General features: G+C 41.1%; 1 protein-coding gene across 1 annotated transcript in view; it reads right to left on the bottom strand.

Moving 5' to 3' along the window:
- Positions 1-22,574, bottom strand: part of LOC126088470 (protein madd-4-like) — a 474,106-nt gene that overhangs the window by 52,151 nt on the left and 399,381 nt on the right. Inside the window, exon 20 of the mRNA XM_049906612.1 lies at positions 1,218-1,363. Coding sequence (XP_049762569.1) covers positions 1,218-1,363 — 146 coding nt within the window. The remainder of the gene's footprint in view (positions 1-1,217; positions 1,364-22,574) is intronic.

Raw genomic sequence — 22,574 nt, 5'->3', positions numbered from 1 at the left:
TGGTATACAAAGTGTGCAGAGTGTCAATTATATTGAAGTATAGTAAGGTTACTGTATTTAATGTTATTTTGCATGTGTAGTGATGTTTATATGAATTTAACTGCTTATTAACAATTGTACTAATTCATGCTGTAATATTTAAACACAATTATGTGATTGTTACTTAAATATGTATAACTTTTTAAGATGTGATTTCAGGATATTGCAGTTTGGGGAAATGGGCAAGTGGAAACATCAAGAACACTGAAAGTGATTAACAACAAGGAGTCATGTAGGAAAATGTATACTGAATTTAAAGACCTAACTCTTCAAGCATCATAGGATTTGATTACTATTGTCCCCTCTGTGGTGAATGGTGAGGTATCTAATGTGGGTTCCTTTCAAAAGGGAATGGATGATTTCCTATCCCATTGTTGAAACAATCTGAGCTTCAGCTCCACCAATAATGTCCTCAATGTTGATGGGACTTTAAAACTCTCCCTTTTACCCAGATGAACTGTATCTTCAGCAAGACAATGCAGTACCTCATCAAACCCAATTTGTGTAAGAATGGGTTGGAGAATACTGGCACTTCACAGCATTTAGTACATTCTACAGCTCATCTACAGATGCCAATGGCAAATGATATGTGGACCTACTGTCTGATAATGTACGTCTGTTGCATTTTCTCCTTCAGCATTCAACAGGTGATTTGTATCTTCAGGTGTAATTTAACTCAAGGTACTGTGCTGTACCAGTAATATACATCCCTAGATTCCCATACTACTCTTTTTGTGTATTAAATCATAAAAGGCTGACCATCTTAGTGCAGAAATTGACTGAAACTCAAATTTGTATTTAAAGTGCTATGCCAAACATATCCACATCACTACTCATGTTGTATTATACAGTTTTTGCCAGATTATTATCTGGTATCCAAGCTATCAGCACTTGGCTCACTTTTTAAGACCACCATTAGGTATTATCCAACACTTATGGCACCGTTTTTTGTACCGATCTCTTCCTACAGCTCCTGAACTCCTATCTTGATGAACACTACGTAGTTCACTGGAAAAGTAATGATTATAATGTTGTCCTGCTTCACTCTATTTTTAAGCCTATGAACAAGACTCCTGTTCTACTGATAAAATTAATCAATGACGTAATGAAGAAAGAGCTGCAAGTCCTACAAGTATGTAACATGTAATTTTTTTTCATTAAATATGCAAAATACTTACTTCAGACCACTCTCCCACTTTCCAAGTTCCTTTACACTTATCATTATAGCACTCTTGTCTTACTGGAGGTTTTTCTGATTCATTGCACAAGCCATTAACTTCTGTTCCATTACTCAGCAGACATGTAACATCTCTGCGTTGCATAGCTGTAAGATATGAGTAAACAATTACAAAATCAGCTTAAGTGGGGATTTAATAACCTCAGTTTTGCTTCTATAATGATAAGCCCTGAAATTTGTAGTCTGTACATAATAACAAACAACTTATTTTATTTTTAAAACATTATTGTTGATACATAGTAATAGTAACAGAATGTTCATTATTTGAATCTGTTTCTTACTGTTACAGTCAAAGTAATACTGTCAACAGGAACTTCAGCTTCCTGTAATATGTGGAATACATTCAGAACTGGATAAATGTTATCTATTTTCACTCGTGTTTCAAAAGTGCTGTGGCATAGTGCCAACATAGAATCAGACAGAAGTTAGCTGCATAAATATTATCAGTCGTGGCTTAGTTGTGATAAGGGTTTTCCCACTTGAGATAGTCTACAACTTTAGCTGAGAGGTGTCACAGCCTCACAGGCAATGAGATATTAAATACACTACTATATATTAAATTATCCCTTTCCCTAGCATAAAATGGAATGAAACTTCGTATGATAGTCTGTAGTGCTGATAAGACACGTCAAGTTGCAGACAGGCACAATTAAGAGACAGTTACATAAAGCATTTGCCCACAGTCTTCATCAGTAAAAGAGAGACATACAACATTCAACCCCACAAGCAACCACACCTCATGCACACATGACCACCAACTTCAGCATCTCAGGATGCACCTACCAGAAGCAACTATCACGTGGGATGCAAGCAGCAATGTGGATGTGGCAGGGAAGGGGAAGGGACTGTAAGTAGTGGGTTTGGAGTCTGAAGGATGCTGGGAAAGGTAGTGTTCAATATCAGTAAGACCATGGGTATGAGGGAAGTTGATGTACTTGGAGGTGGCATCAGCAGAGACAAGTAGGGATCCAAGAGGTAAAGGGGATGGCAGTGGTGGAGAGTCGGTGAAGGAAGTGGTTGGTGTCTTTGATATGGAAAGATAGATTAAGGGCAACTGGTTGGAGATGTTTGTCAATAAGGGCTGAAATTCTTTCAGTGGGGGCACAATATGCTGGCTGGTTATTCAGCCCTCATTGACCAACACCTCCAACCAACTGCCTGTAATCTAGCCTCCCATGTCAAAAACCTCCCGAATTGCCACTCATCACTGTTGACATCACCTCCCTATCATCTTCAGTCCCGACATACACATATGTGCACATCAGGTCTTTGTAGTGTCACCCTGCCAAGGGTCATTTTTCCGAATTGAGACCTGATTTGCACATCATGTGGTTTCTGTTTTTGCCACTAGGTCACATGCAAGTCAGTTTTGGCAGGTTTTCACACTTCCTGAAGCTTCCTATCTGAAGGATGGGGTCATCTGTGACATGCGAGAAAGGTAAATTCAGTTTCAATAATCGTTTTTGAATTATATTTCTGTTTTTGTCATGTCTTAGTCCAAACAAGACATGACATCAATGACGTGATATGTGCATGCAATTAAAATGATAGATTCATAGTTTTACAAACATTGACTGTTGAATTTGAAGGACACATTTGTGTACATAAAGTCCTAGCTCACAGAATGTAGTGGTACTAACACTAAGACTGATCTCACTGCGAAATCGTAATTTAAAATGTAATCTAAATTAAAGTCTGATAGATTAGCTACTAATACTGGAGTATATGAGTTAATTCATTGCACATGTAATGGGTAGTATGCTGGATTAGTAATCCATAGGTCCTGGATTCTAATATTAGTTGAAGCTCCAAAATTTTTAATTTTTTTATTAGGTTCACTTTCATTTCTTTATTAAATTACTTCAACAGTTACCTTCACTTTATATAATTTTCAGTTCTCTGACAGATGATGAAATTATAAAACTACTTGAGACGAATGACTTGAGTTCCTTGTCAGATGAAGATGAGGATTCTGTTGATGAACTTCCAACTTCACATCAACGAAATGGTGTGCTTGACGTTGAAGCATGCAATGTGGATGTTACTCTCAAGGAATCTGCATCTGACAATGACACACACAATCCTGGAACATCAGCTTCATCTTCTCACTGTTGCCCACTAAGTTAGAGGCTATCTAAGTAAGCAATACATTGGTGTAGTTCTGTGGGTCATCTGACATGATTTAGTTCAGTATTTCTCAGTGGTACTATTTGTCTGCAGGATGTGTAATTGACAGCCTTCTGACAAAAACTTTGAACAGACAGAAGATGATCTGAGAAACCCTTCATAGTTTTTCTCTGAGTTCATCAATAAAAATTTCTGGAAAAATGTTGCAGGACAAACTAATTTATATCATTGCCACAAGAACTCAAAAAATCTTGATACAGATACTAATTAAATTTTGTTCCTTGTCAGCATTGAGATATTGATGGGTACATTGAGACTGCCACAGGCAAGACTTTACTGGAATATGCAACGATATTCCACTTGTATCATCAACCATGACAAGAGATAGATACTACAAATTATGGAATAATCTGCATTTTGTAAATAATTTGGAAGATCATGACCCAAATGACAAATTCTGGAAGGTTAGACCTGTAATTGATGCTTTTAGAAAGAAATGTATTAGTTTATCCAGGTCTCAGCACCTGTCTGTGGATGACCAGATGATTCCATTCATGGGGAGGTGTAATATGTGGACATATGTACCTTCCAAACCTAAACAACTTGGCCTCAAAAATTTTGTTTTGGTGTCCTCATATGGACTTTTCCTTGATTTTGCTATATACACTGCCAAAGGAATGATTCCTGAAAGTGATCAGAAAGAACATGGCCTTGGAGTGGGTACACTCAAAGTACTGGCTAGAACTGTACCCAATGAATACAATAATGTAATTTACAGTGATAGATTTTTCACCAGTTCAAAAGCTGCTCAGCTTTTAGTGGACAGGAATATATTTCACACAGGCACTGTGATGGCCAACAGAATAAAAGGAGTAGCTTCTAAGTTCAAGAAAGATCAGGAGCTACAGCAGAGGCTATGGGATGAGTATGTAAGGGAGGACTAGGAAGTTCGTGCCCTCAAATGGAAGGACAATAAATCTGTCACTTTGTTATCCTTGTGCTTAGGGAGTGAATCAGAGCATACCTACAAACAATGGTGTTAATACAGAAAAAGCAAAGGTTAGTGTCAAACAACCAGCCATCATCCAAAGTTATAATCGCAATATGGGTGGCATTGATCTTTGTGATAGATACATGGCATACCATAGGTCAAACATCAAGACAAAAAAGTGGACTGTCAGAGTATTCAACCACTGATTTAGTCATAATTAATTCATGGATTCTGTACAAAAGGTGTAGTCAAAAAGAAGGGCCACCGAAACAAAAGTGTATGTCTCCCATTAACTTCAGAATTCACTTGGCCCATGGCTTGGTAAAGTCTTCAAATATTATAGATTCACTGGAACTGTCTAAAGAAATTTCTCCGGGTATGACACAGCAATATGTCAGCAGTTCTGATAAATATGAGGAGCATCAGCTCACAAAACGAAGACAAATTGTACCAAAGCCAAATAGAGAAAGCAATGTGACAGGTTTGACCACTGTCCTAAATATATTGAGAGTTGTTTTGCCTTGACGTGTTGGTTACCAGGGTGCAAGTCATGTTCTCGCATAAAGTATAAAAAGGGCAAAGTTTATTTGTGCGTATTAAAAAAAAGTGTTTTGCTAAGTTCCATAAACATTAGAAGTACTGTGTTCATAAAATGTAATGCGTACATAAAATGAGAATTAATGTATACATTTTTCATTGTAAATAAAAATATGAAAATACTATGAGATCGGCACTTTTTCTCTGTTAAGACTCAATGTACACATATGTGTACAGTCAACTGAGCTACGTTGAGATCAACTGCGGAAAAAAAAACACCCACAAACACACACACAGACACACACACACACACACACACACACACACACACACACACACACACACACACAAAAGAAAAAAAAAAAAAACACAAGGTATACACACAAATCCACGGCACAGCCATGGGCACCCCCATGGCACCCTCCTATGCCAACCTTTATATGGGCCATCTGGAGGAGACCTTAGTCTCCCAATACACCAAATCCCTGGTCTGGTTGTGGTTCATTGACGATATCTTCATGATCTGGACTCAGGGCCAAGACATCCAATCTTCATTCCTTCACAACCTCAACACCTTCTCCCCCATCCATTTCACGTGGTCCTCCTCAACCCAGCATGTCACCTTTGTAGATGTTGACCTCCTCCTGTCTGATAGTTTCATCCCCACCTGTCTACATTAAACAACCAACCATCAACAGCACCTGAATTTTAATGGCTGTCACCCCTTTCACACCAAAAAATCCCTCCCATACAGCCTGGCCACACAGGGGCAGCACATTTGCAGTGACAAAAACTCCCTTGCTCAATATGCTGAGGGTATCATCAAGGCTTTCACAGGCAGACACTATCTCCTAGACCCAGTCCACAAACAGATCTCCTGTGCCATTTCTCCTCACACCCTCAAGAACCAGCTGCAAAGCAGTCTCCCCTTCATTGCCTAGTGTCACCCCAGACTGGAACAACTGAACAACATCCTTTGCCAGGACTTTGATTACCAATCATCATGCCATGAAATGAGAGACATTCAACTTGAGATATTTCCTATTCTTCCTAAAGTGGTGTTTCATTGCCCACCCAACCTCCTGAACATCCTAGTCCATTCCAATCCCAACCCCAATCCCCTGCCACAAGGATCATATCCCTGTGGAAGACCCAGGTGCAAAACCTGCCCAATCCACCCACCCAGCACTTCCTATTCTAGTCCTGTCACAGGTTTATCCTACCCCATCAGGGGTCAGGCAACTTGTGAAAGCAGCCATGTCAATGACTAGTTCTTCTGCATTTTTTTGGTTTTTTAGTTTTTATTTCTTTCTTGTAGAGGTGGTGCCCCTCCATGCCCACACTGGCTTGATGGCCAACACAAAAGGTCTACTGCCATCTCTGCATAAGGGTTAGTGTTCAGTAAAGTGAGGTCTCACAGAATGTGGATACTGCAATGTTTGTGTACTTCTGCTTAAGGTTAACCATTAACACACCCATCTGGAGCCAGATTGGGTCGAAAATTGAATGAAGGGTAGTGTTTTTGAGGGCAGAGGAAGAAAAGTGCCAAGGCAAGTGACAAGGGAAAAAAATCTCTGCGATAGTTAGGCTCGGGTAGTAAGAGCAGTAGTAGAATTTTGCAGACTGAGGCACGTCATGCAAGGATGGGTTAAGTTAACAGCGGGTATATGCAAGAGGATACCACGTCAAGCCATATGTTAGTTGTAAGAGATCAGTCCATTACCATACGGCAGCATAGTGTGCTGCAGTTTAAGCCATGAGAGCCACCTGCCGCGCTGCATCAGTGGTGCCTGGGCACTGGGGAAGGCCTAGGTCACCCACCAGAGTCTGGTAGTTGATAACCGTAGCCAAATGCTTGGAGATGTACGGTCACATAGTGGCACTACTCCTTCTTCATTGGCTGTGCTGAAAGGCTCAGAGAGGGCTGCAATTGAGTCTCTCTTGTGTAGCGGATGATGTAGTCTAACCGTTGATCATCCTGATCGCTGTGATAGCTGTCTTCTCACCTCACGGTTGCGTCTTTGTTCGGTGGCACTTACGATGCCGTCAGTCATTTCTTCTTGGTCTATGCCTTGTCTCCAGTTCAGCCATCACTGGAAAAGGCCGGGCAGCCAAGCCAGTTTGCCCCATGTGGGCCGCCACAGCTAGCAAAAGTTGACGCCTCGTCTCATTGTCTGTCACAAGTGCAGGTGTCGTGCTCGCCGGCGCATTTGACACACTGTGTTGCGGCAGTATTTAGCCACATGCCCTTCAGCTTGGCACCTAAAGCCACAAAAAATTTTGGTCCATGCCTTGAGGGGGAGAGCTTCAGCAGTCACAGGAAAGGCTAAGAGCTTCCTTATCCCAAAGATATTACTGCCATCTGTATCACTGCAATCATTGCACAGCTTTTTCTACTGGTATGACTACCAAGCAGCTGTTCACCAGGATGAGTGGCTACCACCAAACTGTGGCCAAGAGAAAAGTAGACCAAACTGTGGAACAACATGCAGCCGAACACAACACACTTGATTTCAATGGCTGCTTCGTTACCTGAGCCATCTGGACCCTTCCCTCCACCACCAGCTTTCCTGAAACGTGGGGATGTAAGTTATCCTTACAACACATTCTCTGCTCCTGTAATTACCCTGGCCTCAACCTACGGCAACATGCTGTCCTCACACCCTCCACCCAACAGTTTCCACCCACTCTGCCCTATCATCTCTTTCCCATTCTCATCTTCCACACTGTTTATTTGCAGCCCTCTGCCAATGCATCTGACCATCTTTCCCCGCTCCTCTTGTTTTTTGCTCCTTTCTGCGCACCTTCCTACCCCACAACCTCCTAATGCTGCGCCTGTTGGCTTCTCGACCATGCTCACTCCACCAGACAGCATTCATCTCTCTCCCCATCTATACACTACTGACCCTTGCCCGTCCCCGCTCATGAAAGCTTTCACTGTATGACTGTAGTATATTGTAATGAAAAAGATTGATGCTACTCACTGTATGAGGTCATTGATGCTACTCACTGTATGAGGTCATTGAGTCAAAAACAGACACAATGAAAAAGACTGCTCTACATCTTAGCTTTCGGACCCCTGAAGCAGAAAACACACACACACACACACACACACACACACACACACACATGCACGACCACTGTCTCTGGCCACTGTGGCTCAACTATTTTGTAACTGCACCTGAAGGGAGCAACAATCTGGTGGTGGGGATACGGAAGAGGCAGTGGGAACAGGGATGGGGATATGTTAGTGGAGAACAGTGCTGGTGAAAGTTGAGTCAAGGTGGGGAGGATTACAGGAAGGAATGCTATACTGCAGGTAGGGTTCCCACCTGTGCATTTCATAAAGGCTGGTGTTGGCAGAAAGAATCCAGATGGTGAAGGCTGTGAAGGAGTCACTGAAGTTGAAGTGAAGCACATTGTGTTGGGCAGCATGTTCAGCAACTGGGTAGTCCCTTGGCCACAGTCTGTTGGTGGCTATTCATGCAGATAGAAAGCTTGTTAGACATTATGCCTACATAGAAAGCAGCACAGTGGTTGCAGCTTAGTTTGTAGATCACATGACTGTTTTCACAGATAGCCTTGGCTTCAGTGGGTTAGGAGATGCTTGTGTCCAGACTGTATTAGGTGGTGGTGTGTGGATGTATGGGACAGGGCATGCTTCTAGGTCAACTGTGGGGATATGAGCCATGAGGCCAGAGACTGGGGCCAGGAGAAGAACAAGGATGGACAGAGATACTGCATAGGTTGGGTACATTGTCGAGTACCACAATGTCATCAATGAATCTGAACCAAGTGACAGGGTTCAGATTCTGGGTGGTTAGGAAGGCTTCACCTAGGAAGCTCATAAATATGTTGGCATAGGATGGTGCCATGAAGGTAGCCAATTGCTGTACCACAAATTTGTTCGTAGATGATGCCATCACAGGAAAAGTAATACTGAGCAAGGCTATAGATATAGTATGCACTAGTGTTAAGGTCATGGGCACTGGGAATGTTAGTGCAGAGGGAGGTGGCATCATCAGTGATGTGTAGTGCAATGTGTGGTAAAAAGATTTAAGGAAGGACTGGAGATCCTGTTGGATTTCTGGAATAGGGTCACTGTGGCAGGGTTTGTAGGTGGACACATCTGACATCTGGTCAAGACCCTCCACCAGGTAACCCCTACAGTTCAAAACCACAGTGATGGAGCCTTTGTTGGCAGGTAGGATTATAGTGCTGGGGTCAGCTTCTATATGGTGGATTGTCATTCCTTCTGCGGATGTAAGGTTCATTTCCATGATGGTGAGGCAAGGTTTCAGGTTAGGTAATTCTGGAATGTTAACCAGTGAGGGGTGGGGGGTTGATTAAGGGCAATGAGGGTGGATCATGGTTGGATGGAGGAGTAAACGGAGTCAGGCAGGGTCCAATATTGGTTTTGGGATGAGTCTGACAGGTAGCATTGTTGGCGAAAAAGTATTGCCACTGTATGGACTGGAAGAAGAACCACCAACCTTATGAAACAGACTCAACACAAAACCAATACTAAACCAAGCCTGGCTCATTTCTCTCCTCCGCCAAACCATGATCCACCCCCACTGTGCCCTAATCACATTCCACAATTTCTTAACCTCAAACCTTCCCTCCCTATCATTCTCCAACTCTCAACATGGAAAACAACCTAACATTCACAGAAAGAATAGCAATCTACCACCTAAAACTGGATCTCAACCTTATGGCCTTCCCTGCCACCAAAGGCTACACCACTGTGGTTATTACCTGGTGGAGGGATTCTGCTAACTGTCAGATTTGTCCCCCTACAAATCTGCCACAGTGAACCCATTCCAGAAATCCTACAGGATCTTGAGTCCCTTCTCAAATCCCTAATCCATCCCAGAACATCTCTCTCTCCTCACCCATAACCTCCTCACATTCCTACCTTCTACATGCTTCCTATAGTCCATACATCCAGCCACACAGGAGATCCCATTGTGGCTGGGTACTGTGCCCCCACTGAGTTAATCCCTGCTCTTAGGGACCAACACCTTCAGCCTATTACCTGTAACCTACCCTCCTATGTAAAAGACACCAACTATTTCCTCCATCGACTCAACACAGTTCCACACCATGCTTGTCACTTTTGAAGTCACTTCCCTTTACATTAATATCCCTGATGTTCATGGCCTTGCTGCTACTGAACACAACCTTTCCAATATCTGTCTGTCTACAAACCTACAACCTCCTCCTTGGTCACAATAATCAACTATATACTTGCCTCCAACTACTTATTCTTCTTTGAAGGCATCACTTACAACAAATTCATGGTACAGCAATGGGCACCATCCCATTTCAACCTATTCAAGAGCCGTCTAGAGCAGTCCTTTCTACAACCCAGAATCCCAAACTCCTCACCTGGTTCAGATTGACTGGTGACATCTATGTGATCTGGACTGAGGGTGAGGACATACTATCCACATTCCTCCAGAACCTTCTCCCCCATTCGCTTCGCCTAGTCCTTCTCAACCCAGCAAGCCACCTACCCCTACCTCAATGTTGACCTCTACCTAAAGGATGGTTACAGCAGTCCCTTCATCCATATCAAATCTACCAACCACAAGCAAAAACCCATTCTGACAACTGCCACCTATCCAGTACCGAAAAGACCCTTCCATACACCCTAGCAACCCATGGCCATTGCATCTGCAGTAACAAGCAGTTACCCTCCAAATATACCAAGGATCTTATTGAGGCCTTCACAGATCAAAATTACCCACCCTACCTTGTACAAAACTGATCTCCCACGCCTTGCCTCTCCAGTCACCTGTCACCACTCACATACTCACTATCTGGCTACAAAGGAGCACTTGTGACTCAGTACCACCCAAGTCTAGAGGAACTGAATCACATTCTCCACCAAGATTTTGACTACCCCTAGTCATGCTCTGAGATGAGAAATATCCTATCCACTATTCTTCCCACTCCTCCATCCCACAGTGGTATTCTGCCACTCACTAAACTTATGCAATATCCTACTCCATCCCTGCCCCTAACCTCTTGCCTCATGTCTCATATCCCTACAATGAACTTACAATGCAAGACCTGTCCCTTACATCCTCCCACCACCACCTATTTCAATTTGGTCACAGGCATCTCCTATCCCATCAAAGCCAGGGCTACCTGTGAAAGCAGTCATGTTACATACAAATTAAGCTGCAACTATTGTGGTGCTTTCAACAGGGGCTTGATGACTAACTAGCTGTCTTCCTGTCTGCATGAATGGACATTGACAAACTGTGGCCAAGAGGCAGCTGAATCGTTCAGTTGCTCAACATGTCCAACACAACATGCTTTCCTCCAGTGACTGTTTCACAGCTTGCATCATCTTGATTCTTCCTACCAACATTAGCTTTTCTGAGTTGTGCAGGTGTAAACTCTCTCTGCAGTATATCCTACATTCCTGTAATCCCCATAGCCTCAACCTTCACTAGTCCCTGTTCTCCATTTACCTATCCCCTTCACTGCTTCCACTCCAGCACAACAAAATCTTCTATTCCACCAATGCACCATCTAGTCCTTTTCCCCTCCTCTCCCTTTTCCACCCCTGACCCCCCAAACCTCCCAACTGCACCTAGCAGGCAGACCCTGTCTCCCCATATCCCTAAACACTTCCATAAACAGCACTACCCTCCCCCACCCCCTCCTTTCATTGGCCTAGGCTTCATCCTTATCCCCAGCACCAGACTGCTTCTCCCATCAGGTGCAGTTACAACTCAGTCCCACTACAGCAACCAGACACAGCAGTAGTTCAGAAGGACTTTCAGCCGAAAGCTAAAACGTATAGCAGTATTTTCATTGTGTCTATCTGTGATTCAACTTCTCAGCTATATGATGTGTACCAATCTATCCTTTTCATAGTACTACTGTTATTTCATCCTGCAATTTTCACTGTATGACTGTGATTTGTGGAGAACGCCATTAAAGTCTCCATCCAGTAATCCAAAATTAGATTTTATATACTTTCCATAATGTGATTAAGGCTGTCAGCAGGATGCTCCCTTTTAAAAGAGCATAGTCAACTTATTTTCTCATCATTGTCTTATCACTGCTCAGTCTTTGGGTCTAATGACCTCATTGTTAATGGGATGCTAAGTATTAATCTTCTTTTTTTCCTGCCTAACTAGGCCTGGATGCCAAACATCTGGTACTACTGTAGTAACCAAATAATAAAGTTTATTGATTGCATCTAACTGCCAGTGGACATTAGGTGGGAAACTGGAAATCCACAAATATTTAAAGAAAAAGTAAAAGAATACTCATTAGTGACTCCTATAATTTGTCAGAATATTAGGACACAGGAATGTAAACTCTGCAATACTCTGATATTTGTGTTGGATATTTCCTTGCTCTACCAAACACGGTCAACTAATAGTGGTCTGTGTAAAGTTGTATAAATACTCTGCTTGAAGTTTTAGATAGAAACAGCAGCTGAGTAGTATGTGAGGTGTACAGGAACTTTCTTCAAAGTATCAGTTTTTCTCCTCATACAAGTATATAATGTAATATAGAAGCAATTCCCATGATTATCACTTTGAGGTAGACTAGCAGTAGTCATAGTTTGTTGTTATCATACCTTACATCAGTAGCCAGCAGTGGTTGTTTTTTTTTTCTTTTTTTTTTTTTTTTTCTTTTTTTTTTTTGTTAATGAATAACTTGACTAGTTCCACATCCCTGAAGGCTCTCTTTTATGATGGGACTTACAGAGTGTGATGTGTGAATGAATGAATGAATGAATGGAACTATAATTGTCCAATAGTTGATTGGAATCATTACAATCTTATAAGTTGTGTGTGACATGACATACTGTGTAGCAATGCTAGGAAGCCCACTCTTAATCTCATAATGAAAATGTATTATAAATCACAGCAACAATCAGTCCTTTGAGGATGCCCACACTGGCACAAGTATTGGCAGCTGTAAGTGGCACCAGCTTTTATGTCCAGAATAACAGAGCAAGGGGAGAAATGCTTAACTCTATCTTAAAATATTCCTTCACAAAGGTCAATCCAGGAGTACTTCCCAGATTAATTCTTAGACCACTAAAAATATGACTGATTTAGATATTAGTGTTAGTGCTTTAAGAAATAACTGAAATTACTAAAATTGAAGGCATGCATATGGGCCTACTGGAATCCCTTTCGAGTTCTTCATAAAATTTCCAGCTGAAGTACCCCAACTCTGTCAGTTAATATCCAGTAGGTTTCTCAGACAATTAAAGCACAATTCACTATCATCTACATTACAAAGCTACTGTCCAAGTTCATTGACATATATATCTGTTGTAGGACCACAGAATGTAAAGGAGACCACTCACTGAAAAGCAAAAGCGTTGAGACACTGATAGGCACACACAAAAGAAAGAAACCTTGCTAGCTTTCAGAGTTATCTATTGATGAGTTAGAGTAAAATACAAAAGATAACTCCAAAAGCTAGCAAGTTTTCTTTCTTTTGTGTGTGCCTGTCAACAACTCAACGCTTGGTTTTTGGTGAGTCATCTCCTTCAATCTAAAAGCATTTACAAACTTTGGTTTTACAGCAGATATATATCCTCAGATATCCTCAATCCAATCACAGCTTTTGTTTGACATTCCATATTACTGGACATTAATTAATAAGAAATGGTTGTGTACCCAGTCAAATACTTTTAACCTATCTGATCACCTTCATGCATGCTTTTCACAGTTTCATGTGAGGAATGTGTAAGTTTGGTTTTGGAAGACCAGTGCTTTCACAATCAATACTGATCTTGTGGAGAAGGTCCTTCTTTTCAATATACCTCATTACTTCTGAACTCAGTATAAGTTAAAGTATTCTCTTCCCCACGCCTCTTCCACATTCATGCCATTTTCTTCATTAAAGACATTCATTTTGTCCATTTGGATCACAGTTTCAGGAAAAATCTGCACACATGGCACAAGATACTGTGGTAACCATCAACTGCCAATGACTCTAGGATGAGGATTGGTCTATCTTTGGATTCAGTGAGCTTTAGATCTTGTTTCGGACCTTGTTTGTTTTCACTTGATGTGGTTTATTTTCTGGTTATTGTGTGTGAGGAAAAAGTGTTAGACTGTAACTGTTGGTTATTTCTATTCAGAGACTTGTCAGTGTCAATAGAAAACCAATGACACCTTTTGAAGGTCTCGATCTGTCCTGATGTGAACACAGAGTTAGTCATCTGAGTTTTACCAAGGAATATCACCAAACAGCAGTATGTGTTGAGAAATTATTTTACTTAGACAACCAGTTTTGACATCTCATTAATGCCATCTTCAGCCCCTGCATAACAAAATTAAGTATATCTCTATTGCATATCATGGTATACCACAGCTGACTTTACAGAAAATGAAGTGTCATAATAAAATTCCTTAAAACCTACAAATGATATTTGCAGTGTTTAGACAAGTACCTGTGCACATACAGCACAATGAAGCAGAATTTGTACACATACTGGATAGCACTGAAACTACTTTGATATCACAGATTTATAACAGAATATGCCAAACTTTACAAAAAAAACCCAAATAGACATATATCAGAATTACTGTGCAGTATGTGCACGGGTACTTGTTTAAACACTGCAAATACCATTTCGTAGGTTTTAAGGGCTTTTATTATTACATATCATTTTTAATATGCAGGGGCCTGAAGATGGCATTAATGAGATACCAAAACTGATTTTATAAATAAAATAACTTCTCAAAAAATTTGACTGTTTGGTGATTTTCCTTGGTAAATATTTGACCAGTCACTATCCTGATTTGACAATGGGTCAACAGAGATAGTCATCTGAACTGTTGTACCATCCGTATTGTGGGATTTACTATTGATTGAGAGCTCTTCTGCATTATCATGAAACCACTGGACAGACTACACAGGATTCATCCCTACATTGTGTGTCTCTCTTACAAGACAGCAACCTGCAAACCTGCACCACAAATAATGTTGTGCAACACTTCAGGCATTGCCTTCTGCAACAGCCACAAGTGCCTGCAAGCCAAACACCAATCCGCACTCATCCTACATGTTGGGAAATGTTCTGGACATGGAGTCTCTGGTAGCCACCATAAGAGGTGTCAAGTCTGCTGCCAGTAGAACGGTCTTCTACAACCACAGTGCTGCAGTTGTGGGCATCATTTTCATGATATGCCAGCCAGCAGCTCATGCTGTATCCATGTGCCATGACAACATTAGGCTGGTGACCAATGATGGAGACTTGGAGAGTTGTGTTTCTTGAAGATTTAAAAACTTGTTCTGCATTGCAGTGTTCTCATTATGCCTCCACAGTACAAGACACATCACAGATCTGTGGATTACTCCATCCATCACTTGTCCATAATGGGCACACACTGATGTCTGATACGTACGTATATGCTTTATAGTTATCCTTGGTATTTACTCATCAAGTGCAGAAACAGAAACCTCAACACCACACGCACACATTAGAGCTGAGACAGTTGTTTGAGGTGTCGATACCTTCTACTATCCAGGGTTACCTTGGGGTCATAACAAAACCCCTGGGCAGACAGCTTGGTGTTTACTCCCAAAGTTGTCCATCATCTACCCAGTTAGTTTCACACACAAGGTTTACAAGTGTACACTCACAGCAGAAATGTGTGACTGCGATGACATGTAAAAAGCCTCACACATATCAAATAAGAGATGACAAATCTCATCAGTATGAGTACAAGTACCTTGCATTTCATGGTGACTTGCTCAGAACCTTAGGCAACCTGGCCTCAACGAAGGGTTAGTCTTGCTGACTTGGACTGCAATTACTGTCAGAGACATAGTGGTAGTGTGGTTTCCTGTGGGCATTGGTTGGTGGTTTTATTATTGCTGGTTGGTGGCTTAAGGTGCCAGCAGTCCTGTCGCAGTGGTAACACTGGTTCCCATCAGATCTACATCGACATCTAATTTATTACTCTGCTATTCATAATAAAGTGCCTGGCAGAGGGTTCAATGAACCACCTTCAAGCTGTCTCTCTACCGTTCCACTGTTGAACAGCACATGGGAAAAACGAGCACTTAAATTTTTCTGTGCAAGCCCTGATTCCTCTTATTTTATCGTGATGATCATTTTGCTCTATGTACATGGATGGCAACAGAATGTTTTCACAATCAGAGGAGAAAACTGGTGATAGAAATTTCATGAGAAGATCCTGTCACAATGAAAAACGCATTTCTTTTAACGATTGCCACTCCAATTCATGTATCATGTCTGTGGCACTATCTCCCCTACTTTGCAATAATAAAAAACGAGCTGCCTTTCTTTGTACTTTTTTTATGCCGTCCGTCAGTCCTACCTGATGCAGATACCACACCACACAGCAATACTCCAGAATAGGGCAGACAAGTGTGGTGTAAGCAGTCTCTATAGTAGACCTGTTGCACCTTCTAAGGGCTCTGCCAATGAATCGCAGTCTTTGGTTGCTCTATCCACAACGTTATCTATGTGATCATTCCAATTTAGGTTATTTGTAATTGTAATCCCTAAGTATTTAGCTGAATTTACAGCTTCAGATTTGTGTGACTTAATGTGTAATTGAAATTTAGCTGATTTCTTTTAGTACTTATGTGAATAACTTAACACTTTTCTTTATTCAGGATCAATTGCCACTTTTTGCACCACACAGATATGTTATCTAAATCATTTTGCAATTCGTTTTGATTATCTGATGACTTTACAAGATGGTAAATGACAGTGTCATCTGCAAACAATCTAAGACAGCTACTCAGATTGCCTCCTATGTTGTTAATATAGATCAGGAACAATAGAGGGCCTATAGCACTTCCTTGGGGAAGGATGACTTTCCAGCTATTACTGTCAACTGTGACCTTTCTGACAGGAAATCATGACTCCAGTTGCACAACTGAGGTGATACTCTGGAGGCACGCAGTTTGGTTAGAAGACGCTTGTGAGGAACAATGTCGAAAGCCTTCCGGAAATCTAAAAATATGGAATCAATTTGACATCCCCTGCCAATAGCACTTATTACTTCATGAGTATAAAGAGCTAGTTGTGTTTCACAAGAACGATATTTTCTGAAACTGTGCTGACTATGTGTCAATAAATCGTTTTCTTCGAGGTACTTCAAAATGTTTGAATACAGTATATGTTCCAAAACCCTACTGAAAATTAATGTTAGTGATATAGGCCTGTAATTCAGTGGATCACTCCTACTTCACTTTTTGGGCATTGGTGTGACTTGAGCAGTTTTCCAGTCTTTAGGTACGGATCTTTCTGTGAGCGAGTAGTTGTATATAATTGCTAAATATGGAGCTGTTTCATCAGCATACTCTGAGAGGAACCTGATGGGTACACAATCTGGACTGGAGGCCTTGGCTTTATTAAGTGATTTAAGCTGCTTTGTTACACCAAGGATATCTACATCTATGTTTCTCATCTTGGCAGTTGTTTTTGATTGGAATTCAAGAATATTTACTTTGTCTTCTTTGGTGAAGGAGTTTCAGAAAACCATGTTTAATAACTCTGCTTTAGTGGCACTGTCATCAGTGACTTCACCGTTGTTATCACGCAGTGAAGGTATTGATTGCGTCTTGCCACTGGTGTGCTTTATGTATGACCAGAATCTCTTTGGGTTTTCTGCCAGGTTTTGAGAAAGAATTTCGTTTTGGAAATTATTAAAAGCATCTCACATTGAAGTGTGGGATATATTTCAAACTTCTGCAAAACTTTGCCAATCTTGGGAATTTTGCATTCTTTTAAATTTGGAATGCTTTTTCATTGCTTCTACAACAACGATCTGACCCATTTTGTGTACCATGGGGGGTCAGTACCATCACTAACTAATTTATGTAGTATATATCTCTCAATTGCTGTCTATTCTGTCTCTTTGAAAACATTCCACAACTTTTCTACACTTACATGATCAGGTCGGAAGGAGTGAAGACTGTCTCTTAAAAAGGCGTTAAGGCCATTTTTATCAGCTTTTTAAATAGATATACTTTGCGTTTCTTTTTGATGGTTGTAGGTGTTACGGTATTCAGCCTAGCAGCAACTGCCTTGTGGTCGCTAATCACTGTATTTGTCACAATACTCACTATTTGCCCAGGATTATTTGTTGCTAAAAGATCAAGTATGCTTTTGTAACCATTTACACTTCGAGTGGGCTCATGAACTAATTGTTCACAATAATTATCTGAGAAAGCATTTAGTACAATTTCAGATGACGTTTTATGCCTGCCGCCAGCTTTAAACGTATAATTTTTCCAGCATATCGAAGGTAGATTGAAGTCACCACCGACTATAATTGTATGAGCAGGGTACTTATTTGAAATGAGACTCAAGTTTTCCTTGAACCGTTCAGCAACTATATCTTCTGAGTTGGGGGGTCAGTAAAATGATCCAATTAATAGTTTAGTCCGACTGTCAGGTATAACCTCCACCCTTACTATTTCACACGAACTCTCTCCTTCAATTTTGCTACAAGGCAAAACTACCTCTGATAGCAATAAATACTCCACCACCAACTGTATTTAATCTATCCTTTCTGAACACTGTTAGATTGTTTGAAAAAATTTCGGCTGAGCTTATTTCTGGCTTTTGCCAGCTCTCTGTACCTACAACTATCTGAGCTTCAGTGCTTTCTATTAGGGCTTGGAGCTCTGGTTCTTTCCCAACAAGCTACGAGAATTTACAACTACAATACCAATCATTTCTACAACTACCTTACTGTGTTTTACCTGCCCACTTTTAGATGGACACCCCTTCCGTGATTCCCTGAGACCCTCTAACCTAAAAAACCTCCCAGTCCCTTTCACACAGCCCCTGCTACCCGTGTAACCACCTCCTGTGTGTAGTGGATTCCTGACCTATTAAGTGGAACCTGGAAACCCACCACCCGATGGCACAAGTCAAGGAATCTGCAGCCCTACACAGTCACAGAACTGCCTGAGCCTCTGATTCAGACCAGCCACTTGGCTCTGCACCAAAAAACCACAGTTAGTTCTATCGACGATGCTGCAGACGGCGAGCTCCACCTTAATATCGGAAGCAAGACTGGGAGTCTTTAGCATTTCCGCTTGCCGCCCGAAACCAGACAGAATCTGCTCCAATCCAAAGCAACACACATCATTGGTACCGACATGAGCCACCACCTGCAGTTGGCTGCACCCTGTACTCTTCATGGCATCCGGAAGCACCCTTTCCACATCTGGAATGACTCCCCCCGGAATGAACACGGAGTGGTCACCGGCTTCCTTCCCCTCCTTGGCAGCCGTGTTCCTAAGGGGCCCCATTATGCACCTAATGTTGGAGCACCCAACTACCAGCAAACCCACCCTCTCTGAATGCCCATACCTTGTGGACCGAGAAGCTTCCTCTGGAACAGGGTGGACGACTGCATCCAGCTCAGAGACATCATCAGCCACAGATAACACCCGAAACCTGTTCGTCAAACAAACCAGGGAAGCCCTATGATCGGCCCCTCAGAAAGTTTTTCGCTGTGTGCCAGACTTTGGAATGATCTCCCACTCGACCACGGGTGAGGGATCAACCTCAGTGCGGTCACAGCAGTGGGCCAATCGGAGGAAACATGGGACGTGTTTGATGTCCCTCACATCTGCATGTTCGATCCCCCACAGTGATGCCCCTTGGCAGCAGCCTCAAGCTGTGTGACTGAAGCCAATGCAGCTTGGAGCTGTGAGAGAAGGGTCGCCAGCTCAGCTTGCATCTGTACACAACAATCACAGTTCCTATCCATTACTGCAGTCGCTCCTGTTTTAAGCTTGTAAATATATGCAACACATGGGAAATCAAAATGCTCTCTCACTGACGGTCTAACTGACACTGAGTGGTTCTAACCAAACAAAAAAAAGCCAGTACGATATGAGGGCCGATACAATGATCGAAAGCAACGGCAGTACTGTACCCTACACTGTTATTGAAATAAAAAGTTGTGCCTAGTAAGCACTCGAACACACAAGAAATTACAAAAATAAACCAGTAACTACACAGATAACTGAAAATAAGTCGCTCCTGTTTGAAGCTCATAAAAATATGTAACAAGCGAACGGTGTTCTCATCTTATTAGTAGCAGGAACTAACGGTGTGCTCTCGCTGATGGTCTACTGAAGTTAAGCACTGTCGGGCTTGGGTACCTCTTGGATGGGTGACAGACTGGGTCTGTTGAGCACTGTTGGCAAGTTGGGTGCACTCAGACCTTGTGAGGCCAATTGAAGAGCTACTTGATTAAGAAGTAGTGACTCCGGTCATGAAAGCTGACAAAGGCCGGGAGAGTGGTGTGCTGACTACATGCCCCTCCATATCTGCATCCAGTGATGCCTGTGAGCTGAGGATGACATGGTAGACAATCGGTACCATTGGGCCTTCCAAGGGCTGTTCGGATGGAGTTTAGTTTAGTTTAGGTAATTTAAGATGCTATTATTTGGTAGGTCCAATCTTTTGGAGGGATAGTGTTTCTGGGAGTGTTTCTGACATGGTGTTTGTTGATGGCAAAGACTACTGTTAGACTGCCAGCTGACAAACTTAGTTTTATTTTTTATTTGTAATTTTTTTTTATTACAAGCTGTTTAGTTCCTAGGTACAGCTTTGGACACAAGAAGGTCTTTTGAAAACAAACTGAAATAAAGAGTTACAATGTCAAGAATGGTGCTATGGACCCAGCAATAAAAGTTTGTGCTAATATTATAAAGACAGAACATTAATATCAAGTTCACATGAAGTTATTAATATGAGGTTCACATGAATTTTTAGTTTCAAGAGATTTTGGGATTTCCTTCGGTTCAGGATAGGAAATTACAGAGATTTTATTTGATAGCAGTTTTGATAAATTTCTTATATCCCTTAGAGATTGATTTATTTTCTGTATTGCATACTGTGAGTAAATGACACTTTTCTATTTAAAAATGGAAGCAACAGGCTGAAAAATAAATTTGTCACTCTTCCCTAAATCTTCTAATGCATCCCTGCAAATCTGAAGGATAGTGATTTTTGTATGTTTCATAACTTCTTATGTCTGTACTCGATATTAGCAGATAATTCAAAGTCAGCACACTTTGGTTTCTGATGTGTTTTGTAATGGTGTCATTCTTTTTGAAGGCACCTTTGTTTTTCATGCTTTCTAAAATGACTATGGGTGGAGGACAGAAACGTTCGTGAGAGATGTGACAGTGGGTGGCTCAATCAAGTCTTAAAGAAATCTCTCATATGACAGTCTGAAGATCCTTCTTGAAGGTTGTGTGATTTGAGGTAGATATACTAGGATAGTCTGTTGCAGAAGTTTAAGCAGCGGCCAGTTTGCATTCTTGACTCTTAACCTGTATGTTACAAGCTCTTCTACACATTCAGAATGTTTCCAAGAGGACTTTTGCGCTCTAATGCATACTTATTCATCTTTCCACTCATCCTGATAACTCAGCTGATACAACTAATGAATAAAATCCTCACTTATTTTGGAAGAACCAGAACAGTGCTGTTGACTCTTACACTCACCCAAATGTAACGACCAGACACAGCTCAACACTTCCCCTCTCCTAAACTTCATATCATCATCTCTGTTGTTCATTACTTCCCACAATGTCTCTTCCTATGTATTCCCATTTTCCTGTCTTCATTAAGTTCTTTTGTTTTGTTGAAGTTGTCTTTGTATTCCATATACACTGTAGTTTCAATAGTTAAGGCTTTCTTTTAACTGGTACTTGTATTATTGTATATGTTTAACACCCCCTGTAGTTGTCTCATCAAATATTGTTCATATTTTACTTTGTTCATTTATTTAATGCAAACTGTTACACAGCCACTGTTTCAATTATAATGTTAATGTTAAATTGCTGTACCATCACACTCTCAAAGACTGCATTTACTGTTGGTTCCATCAAATGCCTCCATTTTCCTGCATTTATTTATTTCTGTTTATCTTATTGATATTGCTTAAGTTCCTTATGTATTATGTAGTTACATTGATAATTGTCTCTTCTTTTAATTGGTTTGTGTCTCACTCTCCATGTTTCATACCTCCTGATGTAGCCTTGTCTAGTACTAATTTTATTTTATTTGATTAGTTCTGCTTATTTATAGAAAACTATTATGTAGGCATGCTATTCCTATTTTGTTTAAAGGTTTTCCTGTCTACTGTACTGTTCAATTTTTACTTTTTCACTGCATTACCACCACACTGTCAAAGATGTTACTTACTATGTTTCTACATCAGTCTAGACATGTTACTTCTCTTCCAATGTTGCTAGCAAACATTGTAACTTCTATGGTGATAATACTCAGCAAATGTCTGAAGATGGCCTAGTAAGCCAAAAACTGGTTAACAATAAAAGTAATATTGTAGAACAAAAGCAAACTGGTGCTTTTCATTTATTATAATGTTGTTCTACCAAGAACCAATGGAAGATTCTGTTAACAAATGTAGGTAGTTCAACAATTGAAAACAGTGATACTCTGCCACTTTTTGCTGCTGTCTCCTGCTTGTTCTATGTGCGGGCAATATTTTTGCAATACAGGTCTTTCAGTGGCGGATGCATATGGGGGGCCACTTTGTTCATATTGTTGAAGAGGCGAAGGCAGTTATGGAAGAGTTAGATGTGGAGACGAGTGTTCTTTGTCTTACAGGC

Source organism: Schistocerca cancellata, chromosome 6 (genome assembly GCF_023864275.1).
Source record: "Schistocerca cancellata isolate TAMUIC-IGC-003103 chromosome 6, iqSchCanc2.1, whole genome shotgun sequence".
NCBI lineage: Eukaryota > Metazoa > Arthropoda > Insecta > Orthoptera > Acrididae > Schistocerca > Schistocerca cancellata.
The sequence above is the reverse complement of the archived record's forward strand: the minus strand, read 5'-3'. Positions and strand labels throughout refer to the sequence as shown.